The 14536-nt window shown below is 38.9% G+C and overlaps 1 protein-coding gene across 1 annotated transcript in view; it reads left to right on the forward strand.

Annotated features, from left to right (window-relative positions):
• FAM151B (family with sequence similarity 151 member B) overlaps nt 1–14536 on the forward strand; it is a 46071-nt gene that overhangs the window by 18931 nt on the left and 12604 nt on the right. The window contains exons 4-5 of the mRNA XM_021699745.1: nt 4698–4915; nt 8906–9041. Of these exons, the coding sequence (XP_021555420.1) occupies nt 4698–4915; nt 8906–9041 (354 nt within the window). The remainder of the gene's footprint in view (nt 1–4697; nt 4916–8905; nt 9042–14536) is intronic.

The following is a 14536-nucleotide window of genomic DNA, read 5'->3' on the forward strand; positions in this document are numbered from 1 at the left end:
CCTTTGAGGCTAAAATTAAGTTCATTTTTACAAAGGAATTTATCATAAGTGACCATTGTGATAATAGAATGGTAAATTTAAAATGCTACTTTCATTAAAAGTAGTCCGAGGGGAGGGCGCCTGGGTGGCTCAGTCGTTAAGCGTCTGCCTTTGGCTCAGGTCATGAACCCATGTCCTGGGATTGAGGCCCACCTTGGGCTCCCTGCTCTGCGGGAGGCCTGCTTCTTCCTCTCCCCACTCCCCCTGCTTGTGTTCACGCTCTTGCTGTGTCTCTCTGCATCAAATAAATAAATAAAATCTTAAAAAAAAAAAAGGTAGTCTGAGGGAAACCTGGGTGGCTCAGTCAGTTAAGCATCAGACTCTTGATTTTGGCTCAGATCATGATCTCAGGGTTGTGAGATCAAGTCCCAAGTTGTGCAAAGTGCTGGGCATGGAGCCTGCCTAAGATTCTGTCTCTCCCTCTGCCTACCCCCCACTCCCCCTCTTAAAAAAAAAAATCGTCTGAGAGAGAGAGTTGGTAGTAGTTTGGGTAGTTAATGCTTATCCTACTTGATTTATGTTATATTTGTATATGGAGAATTATCTAAAAGTCTTTCAATAACCCAAGAGTTCCTTATAAATAGTATTTTGGAAGCATTGACAATGAAGAGCAAGACTAAGTGTTATTTCCTTTTCTTTGGCTGTCATGGAAAATTTTACTTTTGTGGTATTTTGGCAGTGTAAAAATTATAGATAAAGCCAGAAATATAGTGTGATATCACAAAAGCTCACTATAAGTCCCATGAAAGTGACTGCTACGAAGATCTAGGATTTCGGGCACCTGGGTGGCTCAGTGGGTTAAGCATCTGCCTTCGGCTCAGGTCATAATCCCAGGGCCCTGGGATTGAGCCCCGCATTGGGCTCCCTGCTCAGTGGTGAATCTGCTTCTCCCTGTCACTCTGCCTCTCCTCCCAGCTTGTGCTCTCTCTCGCTCACTCTCTCTCTCTCAAATAAATAAAATCTTAAAAAAAAAGAAAAGAAAAGAAAATCCAGGATTTGTGGTAAACCTACCTTATCTATGAACAATATTTTTAAATTGAATATTCTCAAGAAATTAATAAAGTTTTGGAAATCTTACTTACAGAATTATTAAGGTGACTCTGTTTGTTGTAGGCTAAATATACCAGTAAACCTCATTACACTCTTGGTAAATGAGAGAGCTTTTTTTTTTTAAGATTTTATTTATTTATTTGAGAGAGTGAGTGAGAGAGAGCACAAGCCAGGAGGAAAGGAGAGGGAGAAGCAGACTCCCTGCTGAGCAGGGAGCCCCTATACGTGGCTCAATGCCAGGACCCTGGGATCACAACCTGAGCTGAAGGCAGGCGCTTAACCGACTGAGCCACCCAGGCCCCCCCCAGAGAGAACTATTTTAAGATCTTAAAGCACTTAGATTGGCGAATGGCCCAACTCTACTTTATTGACAAAGAGACTTAGTCCCAGAGAAGTTAAATAATTGACCCAAGAACAATAGCTGAACTTGACAGCTGAGCTAGGACGAGATCCCAGGTTTCCTGGAGCTAGTTCAGTTTTCTCTGTACCGTGAAATAAAGCATTTGATCTTTAATGTTTGGGAACTCAGAGTTTTAGCTATCCTTGCCTTTTCATGTGTATGTTTACTATTCCCCATTGAATTGTTCTCTCTGATACATTCTTTGGCTCCTCACTAGTCAGATCAACTCATTCGTTCCTAGCAGCTACCACACACACATGAGCTGAGCCACTAAGAAAAGGATTTTGCAAAGTTTTTGGTCATAACATATTTGAAGGGCAATGAATTTAACTAACAGTTATATGAACATGTATACTGTGTCAGACACTGTGAACCAGAACTCTGTACTACCTCTGCAACAGGAGCTGATGGACCTATTAGTCAAATTTTACTAGTTCTTATTTTATGCCTCTAAGTTATTTTGTTTGGTATACAAATAATAACTAAGTACTAAAATTTTATCTGGAACATGGTATGTTATTTTTTGAAGTATACATTTTATGTTGCTGTTGGGCAAAATACATCCTCAGTCTTTTTTTTTTTCCCCAAAAGTGATAGGGCTTTTCCTCAACATTTACTCTTCAAGAAGAATTTTATCATTGTTTTGTCAACTTTCTGTTCCAGAAATATAAAAACTACAACACAAAAAGTTTTATTTTATTTAATAAGGTTTTAGGTTTTTCTTAATATAGGTTTTATTTTCTTATTTAAGTTATTGATAAGGGAAAGTAGCATTAACATAGTCTATATTAGCAGTAATTAAAATATTTACATATAAAAATAGAATACGTATATTAAATTGTTTTTCATTATGTTCTATGTCGTAACTCCTTAGGTTTAACTGCATGGTGCTTTGCACATAGTAGACACTTCATATACGCTGGTGTAATTTCAATTTTGGGGAGAATATGCTGTCTGCTGATGTTAACCAGTAGTAAACCATTATTGAACAGCCCTATATCACCTTACTAAATTGAGAAAGCCTAAGAATCTCCCCCCCCGAATGTAAACTGGAAATTAATGTTTAACCGAACCTCCACAGACACCAAATTTCTTAAGAAATCAGAATTCTTTCTGGAAAAAGAGATGTTGGTGGCAGACGTGCATGGATTAGTTCAGGTTTTCCTCCTCTTCCACCATGAAGAGCAGAACCCCACAGGAACCTGGCTGCTGCTGCAGGACTTGCAGACAAGCAAGCTTTGGAGTCACAGGTATAAGTTGCTTGCTACCAAAAATGGGGGTGCCAGATCTTAGAATTGTGGTTTTAACATGGCACTGATTTTGATCAAGGCAAAAAGTGTTTGAGACAGAGAAATGACAGCATCTGAATTAAAGTCTGCAAGGTCCAGCATTAGAGTTTAGTAATCCACTAACATCTAGGGCCTCCATTTCAGAGGGAGAAGAATGAACAAAAAGAAGCTCACTACATGGGAGCAGTGACAGGCTGGAGGCTGGCTTCCTCTGGTTTTAATGAGCAGTATCCTTGCTCACTAATAAATATGACCTAATAAATAATGAGGTTATCAGTTTCTCTTCTTAGAGTAGGAGGCCTGAAAGGAGTGAGTTGAAGAGTGGTGGAAACAAAGGCAGGAGGACTCAATCCCTTAAGAAAGATGGAAATGTGAGGAGAGGGTACTGAATGTTCTCCCCTCCAACAGCCATCTCCCCAAGTCAGCCTCCCACTGTAGTAGTCATTAAAAGCTAATTTTCTCAGAAGCAAACTTAGGCCTTAAAGGTTCAGAAGAGATTCAGAATTATAAGTAGTGTAGTAGTCCAGTCAAGTTTGTGTATTTATTTTTAAAAGTAAAATTTATGGGGACACCTGAGTGACTCAGTTGGTTAAGTGTCCAACTCTTGATTTTGTCTCAGGTCATGATCTCAGGGTCCTAGGATGGAGCCCTGCGTTGGGCTCTGCTCTCAGCAGGGAGTCTGCTTGAGGATTCTCTCTCCTCCTCTCCCTCTGCCCCTCCCCTTGCTCCCTCTCTCTCTCTCTCTCTAAAATAAATAAATAAATATATCTTAAAAAATAAGTAAAATTTATGTAGGCTGATTAAAACCTTACTGTTTCAAAATCTATAGATGTCAGTTAGAATAGATGTACAGAAAAGTAAAAAGAGCTTTTTTATTTAAATAGTAACTAAAGGGGTACCTGGGTGGCTCAGTTGGTTGAGTGACTGCCTTTGGCTTGGGTTGTGATCCCAGGGATCAGGCCCTACATCGGTCTCCCTGCTCACTGGGGAGTCTGCTTCTCCCTCTCCCTCTGCCTGCCACTCCCCTTGCTTGTGCTCGCTCGCTCTCTCTCTGTCAAATGAATAAATAAAATCTTTAAAAAAAAAATAGGGTGCCTGGGTGGCTCAGTCGTTAAGTGTCTGCCTTGGGCTCAGGTCGTGATCCCAGGGTCCTGGGATCCAGCCCCGCATCGGGCTCCCTGCTCAGCGGGGAGCCTGCTTCTCCCTCTCACACTCCCCCTGCTTGTGTTCCCTCTCTCGACACTATCTCTCTCTCTCTGTCAAATAAATAAATAAAATCTTTCTAAATAAATAAATAAATAGTAACTAAAATATAGTTGTCTCTAGTTTCTAGAAAAGATGTTTATGAAATGTATAAAAGCTTTAAGAGGATGTTATAATTTTATACTTTGCAATCAGTTTTAGAAACATATTTATGCATCCAAATTTAAAAGAATACATGAAGGAAAAGAGGCTCTTTTCTCTAGGATTATGAGTCAGTATTAGAGACACAGTGCCTGGGTGTACTGTAGGTATTTTCATAAATGTGAATTTTCAGGTTATGAGTATATCTAATTTTTAAGTCTTATTTATACATTTTCTAATGAGTGAATATTTATGTCTTTTCTTAAATTATTTTATACTGAGTGTTCCTAATACAGAGTTTTGAAACTTCAGCCTGTCTACAAGTAGTGGCATTATTCATGTATTTATAGAACCTTTAAGGTATCCTCATGAATAATAAGTATAAATCAACATTTTGAGATACGGCATATGTTAACTTTCTCCTCTGGTGCTATATGATCTTTGATTTTATTTAATTCAGGCATTATCATATTACACTTTTGTTAGGAAGTTGAAAACATTGAAACCACTAGTCTGAAAGAACTTTTTACTTTTACTTTAGGAATACGTCTCATTGACAACAACTATGTTTTTAGTCTGGCAGCTGTAGAACCATCCATGATGCTCCTGGAGAGTGTGAAGAGGCATCTGAAACGTCCTGTGTGGATTAATGCTGATATTCTTCCGGGTCCAAATGGAAATAGCAGGGTAGTGGATGCAAAACCTTTTATAGACATGGTAACATCCTTCTTTCCTGATGTGACATTTTCTCTGGGTTGGACAACAGGATGGCATCCTGAGAAAGTCAATGAAGGTAATGATTTTTAAAATGTATTTCTTATTGGTCAAATTAAAATCCACTCAAAATATAAAAATAACAGGTTTAAATACAAAACTAAAAACTTATTCCACAATCTAAGAGCCTAATGGAGATAAAGGTCTGGCCCTAAAGGCATCTGTATGACTCTTTCATTTATTTCAGATAGACTGCATTTGTTGGTGACAGTGTGTCACCAAACTTCGATGGGAAATTTGCATGGTCTAGATTAACCAAAGCCGCCTCTATAAACTTTAAACAAATCCTGAGTTGGTCTCTTTGAACTTGCAAAACATCCTATACTTTTTTTTTCTTTTTACCTTGGAGCAAACTTCCAATGTCAGATGAAAGATAAAGTAGTAACAAAAACTTCTCCGGTGATGTGAGGCCAGAAGTTGGGGGAGTGTTGTTGAAGAGCACAAGTTCTACTCCATGGACACTGAAAGGGGCTCCACAGGTAGACTGCTAGTTTCCTCTCTTTGCCTGGACAGGGGAGTGGGAGGCCATGAGACTCTTCTCTAGGCTGGATCCCTTCTTTCCTTTCACCTCTTCACTTCAGGATTGACTTGACATTCAGCTTCTTTTTCCTGGTTGAAACTGCTTATGCCATTTGGGTTCATCTTTTTATTTCTTCATATATCCCTAGGCAGTGATTTACAGGTAAACAGCTCGTAAGCAATCAGATGCTCTGGAGCACCTGTCCACATGGTAAAAATAAATTAAGAAGGTATTTAGAGCCTATGGAGATGTTAGTCTTTATCCTGTGTTCAGGGAATTCATCTTTTACTTATTGTCAATAATTGGGTTTTTTTAAAAGATTTTACTTATTTATTTGACAGAGGGAGAGAGCATAAGCAGGCGGAGTGGCAGAGGGAGAAGCAGGTTCCCTGCTGAGCAGGGAGCCCAACATGGGGCTTAATCCCAGGACCCTGGGATCATGACTTGAGCTGAAGGCAGAGGCCCAACCGACTGAGCCACCCAGGCGCCCCTGCAATTATTGTTTTTAGATGTTAACTTTTTAGTCCAACATAAGATTAGAGTAACTGCTATCTAGTGAGTAGTGACATTTAGGTTCTAACCCTCTGGGCCAGCAATTGATGTGATTGAGACAAAGAATAATATGCTTTACCATAATTCTAATTTTTTAATCATTTTAATTTTTATTAGTTTCATTAAAGAATATTGCTTATACTTCAAAGTGTTTAAATAAGGTAAACTAGGGCACCTGGGTGGCTCAGTTGGTTAAGCGACTGCCTTCGGCTCAGGTCATGATCCTGGAGTCCCGGGATCGAGTCCCACATCGGGCTCCCTGCTCAGCGGGGGGTCTGCTTCTCCCTCTGCCCTCTTCCCTCTCATGCTCTCTGTCTCTCATTCTCTCTCAAATAAATAAATAAAATCTTTAAAAAAATAAAAAATAAATAAATAAATAAGGTAAACTAGAAATAGTTTAGTAACTTCCTTACTGACTCTAAACTCCTTTTGTCGCTGTTTAGTATAATTCTGGCTTAACCTCAAGCTTTAACTGAATTAGACTATATCTGGATTTTGAAGTCATTCTGGTGTTGAATGTGTCCAGGCTGCTTTTTTCCCATTGCCCTCTTGTCATTACCAACATGTACTTTATGCTTCCTTATTTCTTATGTCACAGATTTTGGGGGGAGCTGTGCATGCGAGTGGGGGGAGGGGCAGAGGGAGAGGGAGAGAGAGAATCCCAAGGAGACTCCATGCTGAGCTTGGAGCCAGATCTCACAACCCCGAGATTGCAACCCAAGCAGAAATCAAGAGTCAGCTGCCCAACTGACTGAGCCACCCAGGCACCCCTTATTTCACAGATTTAGAAAAGAGTTTATAAATTTATAGTCACGTAAATACAGCTTCTGTTAGCAATCCCTTTTTCTAATTACAAAGATATGGTTTTTCAGATTTTCAAGGAAAGCAGAACATTGCCCTTCTTTCATGAGGAATTTAGCTGCTAAACTAACATATTCACATAGGCTTTCTATAAAATATTCCTTTTTTTTAAAAAGAGATTTTATTTATTTATTCATGAGCGACAGAGAGAGGCAGAGGCAGAGGGAGAAGCAGGCTCCCCGCAGAGCAGGGAGCCTGATGCAGACCTCCATCCCAGGTCCCTGGGATCATGACCTGAGCCGAAAGCAGACGCTTAACTGTCTGAGCCACCCAGGCACCCTCCTTTTTTTTTTTTTTTTTAAGATTTTATGTATTTATTCATGAGAGACAGAAAGACAGAGAGAGAAAGGCAGAGGCAGAGGGAGAAGCAGGTAAAATATTCCTTTATTTACCAATATTTTTACAGCCTGTTTTTGATAGAGGCTGTTATTTATTTATTTATTTATTTATTCTGCAGGGGAGGGGCAGAGGGAGAGGGAGAGAGAGTCTCAAGCAGACTCCACGCTGAGTGCAGAGCCCAACGTGGGGCTCAGTCCTACAACCCTGAGATCACCACCTGAGCAGAAACCAAGAATCGGGCACTTTAACCCACTGCATCACTCAGGGACCCATGTGCCCCATAGAGGCTGTTATTTTGAAAATATAATTTTTTTCTTTCTTTTTTTTTCAGAGACAGACAAAGGGGGGAGAGGCAGAAGGAGAGGAAGAGAAAGAATCCCTAGCAGGCTCCACACCCAGCGCAGAACCTGATGAGGGGCTCAGTCTCACAGCCCTGAGATCATGACCAGAGCTGAAATCAGGAGTTGTCGCTCAACCGACTGAGCCACCCAGGTGCCCCCCCAAAATATAAATTTTTTTCCCAAAGCCTTTATAAACAGGCAAGTGTATTTTCCAGTCTCTTAACATGATTTAAAACCCATATATAAAAGTCATTTTTGGGATGCCTGGGTGGCTCAGTCAGTTAAGCATCCAACTCTTGATTTTGGCTCAAGTCATCATCTCGGGGACATGGAATTGAATCCCGTGTCAGGCTCCATGCTAAAAGCATGGTCTGCTTGGGATTCTCTCTCTCTCCCTCTCCCTCTGACCCTCCCCCCACTCACACACATGCTCTCTCTCTAAATAAATAAATAAAATCATTAAAAAAAATGAAGGACATTTTTCTATTTCCACTCTAATCCAAATAGTTTGGACTAGCCAAAAAATAATCATGAAGATAATTATTTCTTAAACATCTACTACCTAGCAGGCATCTTTCTGTTGGAAAAGAATACTTAAGTAACACAATGGGAAATCTAAGTTTATTTATTTACCTTTTTAAAAAGATTTTATTTATTTGAGAGAGACACAGAGCAAGCATGAGCAGGGGAAGGGGCAGAGAGACAAGCAGACTCCGCACTGAGCCCAACGTGCTCAATCCCAGGACCCTGAGATCAGGACCTGAGCTGAAGGCAGATGCTTAACCAACTGAGCCACCCAGACACCCTGGAAAATATGTTTATAGAGAATATTAATGAGGCAGATAGGGGCGCCTGAATGGCTCAGTTGGTTGGGCCTCTCTGCCTTCGGCTCAGGTCATGATCCCGGGATCCTGGGATTCAGCCCCTCATCAGGCTCCCTGCTCAGCCGGGAGTCTGCTTCTCCCTCCTGCTGTTCTTGTGCTCCTGCTCACTCTCTGTCTCTCTCTCCCTCTCAAAGAAATAAAATCTTAAAAAAAAAAAAAAATGAGGCAGATATACCTAAGGGAAGAGTCTTAGAATCTTTAAGATAAACATAGTGTCAAAATTTGCTTGTTTTGTTCTTGAGAGATTAGTAAAACCTTTTTTAATATTTTAACCTTTTATTATTTTGCTCTAGGTCACTTGTAGCATGATTTTAGACTTGATTTTTTGTCTCTATTTTCCATTCAAAATATTTTCATGTATTAAGTGGTATTTTAATTCACTCTGAATCTAAATAGAACTTTTAATAAAATACCTATAAATTACCTACTCATAGGTAATTTAATTTAGTTTTTTATTTAACTGACTTTTAGGATGCCAGTTAGAAAAATTGAATTTCTTTCTTTCATTTCAGGTTACAGCTGGACAATGGTGAAAGAAATGGAATATATATGTAAGGAGCTGAAGCAGCCTGTAACATTTCCTGTCAGAGCAGCATTAGTCAGGCAGTCCTGTTCTCAGTTACTCTGGCTGTTAAAGAAATCAAACAGGTACGTATAAGTTTAACAAAATATCATGTGCCTGTGAGTATATGTGAGAAAGAGACAGAGGATGAAAACTGATTATGTAAAGACAGTGTGTGGGGGCCCTGGGGTGGCTCAGTTGGTGAAGCGTCTGCCTTCGGCTCAGGTCATGATCCCAGGGTCGTGGGATCGAGCCCCACATCGGGCTCTCTGCTCGGCGGGGAGTCTCCTTCTCCCTCTGCCCCTCCCCCCTCCACTCATGCTCTCTCTCTCAAAAATAAATAAATAAAATCTAAAAAAAAAAAAAAAGTAAAGACTGTGTGAGCAAAAGATGGAGACAGAGAGAATGAGCACTGATTGTGTAAGCAAACATACTCCCTCACTTGAATGAAGCTCCTGATGAATCTTCACTTACATAACATCATGTCTTTTACCTCTATTCCTCACAAATTTTCTGAACACAGTAGGTGCCTAGTAAATGTCCTTTTTCTATTATTTTATACATTCTCAAAAAGTTTTTTTTTTTTTTAAAGATTTTATTTATTTATTCAACAGAGAGAGACACAGCGAGAGAGGGAACACAAGCAGGGGGAGCGGGAGAGGGAGAAGCAGGCTTCCCGCTGAGCAGGGAGCCCGATGCGGGGCTTGATCCCAGGACCCTGGGATCATGACCTGAGCCGAAGGCAGACGCTTAATGACTGAGCCACCCAGGCGCCCCATTCTCAAAAAGTTTTAAGTTGATAAAATAGTTTCTCTTTGAGTTCTATCTTAATTTCTGAAGTTTTTTCCATATAAAAGTTTTATCATTTTAATATGTAATAAAAAATTAGTTGGACCACCTATTAAATATTAAAAGATATTATAAATGTACAGATACTGAAGCAGTTTTGATACTATCTTTTTAATATACTAGTCAGTAGAGCAACAGGGAAAATCTAGAAATAAACCCAAATCTATCATGGAAATTAGTTTAGGAAAAGCTATCATTTCAAATCACTGGTGCAAAAGTTTGGTATGGTATGTGAGAACAGGCCACCTGTGCAGAAAAAACTGGCAACTTTCGTAATCTTTCTTCCAAAATAGGGGCACCTGGGTGGCTCAGTCGTTAAGCGTCTGTCTTCTGTTCAGGTCATGGTTCCGGGGTCCTGAGATTGAGCCCCACATTGGGCTCCCTGCTTGGCAGGAAGCCTGCTTCTCCCTCTCCGCGCACCGCCCCCCCCCAGCTTGTGTTCCCTCTCTCGCTGTGTCTCTCTCTGTCAAATAAATAAAATCTTAAAAAAAAAAAATCTTTCTTCCAAAATAAATTCCAAATGAATTAAAGACTTGAAAATCAAACATTAAATACATAAAGAAAAAATATGATATTTTATATAGTTTCAGAATGGAGAAGACCTTTCTTAGTAAGGCACAAATCGAGAAGCTTTTGTCACCGCAATGTTACCAGAGAAAGAACTCTAATATTAAAAAAAAAAAAAAAAAAAAATTAGTTTTACTTGAGCTCAAATTAAGAAAGCTACCTGGGAAACGCAGGGAAGAAAGTGTTCTAGAGAATGAATGAGTTTACAGGGTTATATACTTTTTTACATCTTGTAAAAGCTCAAAGGATTATAGATTAGTATATAGGCAGGCATCAAGGAATGCAGAGAGCAGGAGCATTGATCAATATCTCAAGGACAAGATGGTTTTCCTTTAGGCTATTCATTCACAAACCAGATGTACAATGCATGCATGGCAGGCCATACATCAGGCTTTTGGCTTGAACAAAGTTTATATACAGTACTGCTGACTTAGAAGGAAATCTAAAATGGCTTCCCTTGTATATCAGGACTTCAGAGAATTTTTCTCTCACCACTATAAAAGGAAAGTTTGAGGGCACCTGGGCAGCTCTGTCTGTGAAGCAGCTGACTCTTGATTTTGGCTCAAGTCATGATGTCAGGGTTGTGGATTGAGCCCCGGCTCAGGCTCTGTGCTGCTGAGTGTGGTGCCTGCTTAGGATTTTCTCTCTCCCTTTCCCTCTGCCAAACCCCCTCTGTCCTCCCTCATGCTTGCATATGCATAAATGCTCTTTCTCTAAAAAAAAAAAAAGGAAAGTTTGATATATTTGAACACATAAAAATGTAAAGATTCTAGGGGTGCCTGGGTGGCTCAGTCAGTTAAGCATCTGCCTTCAGCTCAGGTCTAGATCTCAGGGTCCTGGGATGGAGCCCTGCATCCAGCTCCCTGCTCAGCGGAGAATCTGCTTCTCCCTCTGTCCCTCCCCCTGCTCATGTTCTCTCTCTCTCTCAAATAAATAAATAAAATCTTTTTTTTTAAAAAGTAAAGATTCTCGTAAAACTATTCTTGATACATATGTCACACAGATATAAAGAATTCTAATAAAGAATTTTCCCAAATCATCCAGGAAAAAACTCAGTTTAGTAATTCACTATATTGGAAAGAGTAAGGGAAGCAGATATGCATATATTAAAGAAGTACTCACATTCCTGTGGATATTGAATTTTTACTAAATACCTTTTCAGTTTCTGTGAAAATATTTTTTCCAATATCTATCAATAAAATAAATTATGTTAATATTTTATAATATTGAGTTATCTTCACATTTCTAGAATAAACCCCACTTGTTCATGAAATGTATCATTCTTTTAATATACTGCCAAATTTCATTGCTAAATTTTAATTAGGCTGTTTGCAATTGGAAGTGAGATTGGTCTGTAGTGTGTTTTCTTTCTCATTTTTAGGTATAAATGTTATGTACATTTCATTTAAAAAGCTAGGGACCATTCCTTCTTTTTATGTGTTCTGGGATATTACAAAAAATAACATTGAAATGGATTGCACCTGAGTTTTAGTAAACTTCTAAACCTGATACTTTGTAGAAAGCTTAATTATACAGCCTTTTTATTATATGGTAAATGGTCTATATTGATTTTCTATCTTTGGGGGAACTAATTTTGATATATTTATCCTAGAAAATTGTTCATTTCACCCAGGTTTTTGAAAGTTTATTTATACACAGAAGCTATTAAAATAGTTTCTTATTCTTTTAATTTCTTCTGTTGGAGAAGAAGTATTCCTCTTCCCTTCAAGGTCCTGGACTAAATACATATGACACAGATTAACAGGAGAAAATCAAATTTAATAGCATACGCACAGGGAATCCACGCAGACGTGGAAATTCCAGAGACTGTGAGGCAACATGAGGCTTCAAGGAGCTGAGTAGGAAGGTTGGGTCTGAGGATTCAAAGGGGAGAAAGACCATTAGCAGGAAGGTGAGAGATGTTTGGAAAACAACTGTTGCTCTATTAATGTGGTAAGTTTCTTAGGTTAAGAGCAATCTCTGTTAATAGCTCTCTTCCTGGTACATGCTGGCTGTTGTGGGGGAGGTAAAGAGATTTTCCTGTATCTGTTGGAATTTTCGTTGTTTTTAACTCAAAATAATGTTTGTGCCAAAATGGTCCATGTTGGGATGGCCTGCTCTTGGCCCCTACACTTCTATGTCTTTATTTCCTTATTTTATTTATTTGAGCTTTCCCTCTTGTTTCTTGATTAAACTAGATAATGGATTTATCTCTTTCTCTTTTTTTAGGAATCAGCTCTTAGATTTATTCATGTTTTTTATTAATGATTCATGAATTTCTCTTTTATCTTTTTAAATTATGTTTTATGTAGCTTCTTATAATTTCTTGAGTTGGATGGTTTACTTACTTTCATTTTTATATTAACATATTTATATTTATTAATACAAGTATTTAAGACTTTTCTTTTTTCTCTGGCCACTGCTTTATCAGTGTCCCATTATTTCTTTTGTGTAGATTTTCATTATTATCAATTTGTAAGTATTATACAAGTGTGAGTTTTTCCTCAAAAGTTTTTTTTTTTTTAAAGATTTTATTTTTTTATTTATTTGACAGAGAGAGACCAGTGAGAGAGGGAACACAAGCAGGGGGAGAGGGAGAAGCAGGCTCCCCGCAGAGCAGAGAGCCCGATGCGGGGCTCGATCCCAGGACCCTGGGATCATGACCTGAGCCGAAGGCAGACGCTTAACGACTGAGCCACCCAGGTGCCCCTCCTCAAAAGTTGTTTTAAGAGAAATTTTTTAGGCATCTATGTAGTTGAATTATTTGTTTTGGGTTTATTAATAGTTTCTAGGTTTATTGTATTATAATCAGATAACATCTTATTTTACTTTGTAGATTTTATTAAGGGCTTAATATACAGATATTTTGTATGAGTTTATCTATTGTATGAGGATATAGTTTGGCTGTTACAATAGAAACCTAAATTAACAATAGCTTTAACAAGTCTAGTTCTCTTTCACATAGCTGGCAAAGCACAAATAATTCAGGGCTGATTTTGTGCCTCCACATATCAAGGACCCAGAATGCTTCTATCTTGATTCTCTGCTTTCCTTAGGATATTTCCTTCGTCCATATGGTCACATTGATTACTGCCCAGTCTGAGTTTCAGTTGGTGGTGATGAGGGAGCAGAAGGCAAGTTGCGGACAAAGCACAAGCTGACACCCACAAACCCCCTCCCTCTGCCCCCCCCTCCCCCAGGTGGGAAACCTCAGGCATTCCTGGCTGCCCTAAAGCTAAAGGAAGGAAAAACAAATGGTTAACTTATAGAGATTATAGTCCTCCAAGACAAGAGTCTCCCTCAGTTTAAAATGTCTTAGTGATTTACAAGAAAAAAAAAAGCATTCTTATCAATAATCTAACTTCCAGAAGGAAATGTAGATAAAATTAAGTTTAATTTTATCTACATTTATAATCTGCAGCCCATTCACAAATACTTGAGGCAGGCAGAGTATAATGTTCCTCCAGGAAGCTCCCAACTGCCTTAATGTTAATGCCTTACTAGAGGGAAAAACAGCCTTAACTTGACAATGGCAAGGCCTCCAGTATCTTATAGGTCCTCTTTAGCATTTGAAATTTCTTTTGAAAACCTCCCTTTTCCTTACCTCCCCCCAGCTCCCACGTATATAATCAGCCACCCCTCACAACCCTGGTGCAGCAGCTCTTTCTGCCCACGGGTCCCTGTTCTTTAATAAAACCACCATTTTGCACCAAAGACATCTCAAGAATTCTTTCTTGATTGTCGGCTATGGACCTCACCCCACCAAACCTCACCTATATTCAAAAACTCCATCAGTAGTAAGGAAGGAAAAAAGAGAAGCTCATGGCAGGCCTCTTTCTTTCCAGGGCATGACTTAGAAGTTTCACAACTTCTCATCCTCTTACAACTCATTTGCTGTAATTTAGTCATCTGCCTATACCTAGATGCTGGTGAAGCCGGGAAATGTTGCTGTTATTCTGTAAATCTTGTGTCTAGTTAAAATTCAGGTATTTGTTGTGTAAGAAAGGAAAATTAATATTGGAGTAAAACTACTAATTTATGTAACACATTAATGTACATTATTAGTTATGTAATTTAACTCTTTTATGCCTTAATTTTTGCTTGCTTTAAAAAATACTTTTAATGTAATTCATTCATTCATTTAATGTATAACTAATACATTCAC

Source organism: Neomonachus schauinslandi, chromosome 7 (assembly GCF_002201575.2).
Source record: "Neomonachus schauinslandi chromosome 7, ASM220157v2, whole genome shotgun sequence".
Lineage (NCBI taxonomy): Eukaryota > Metazoa > Chordata > Mammalia > Carnivora > Phocidae > Neomonachus > Neomonachus schauinslandi.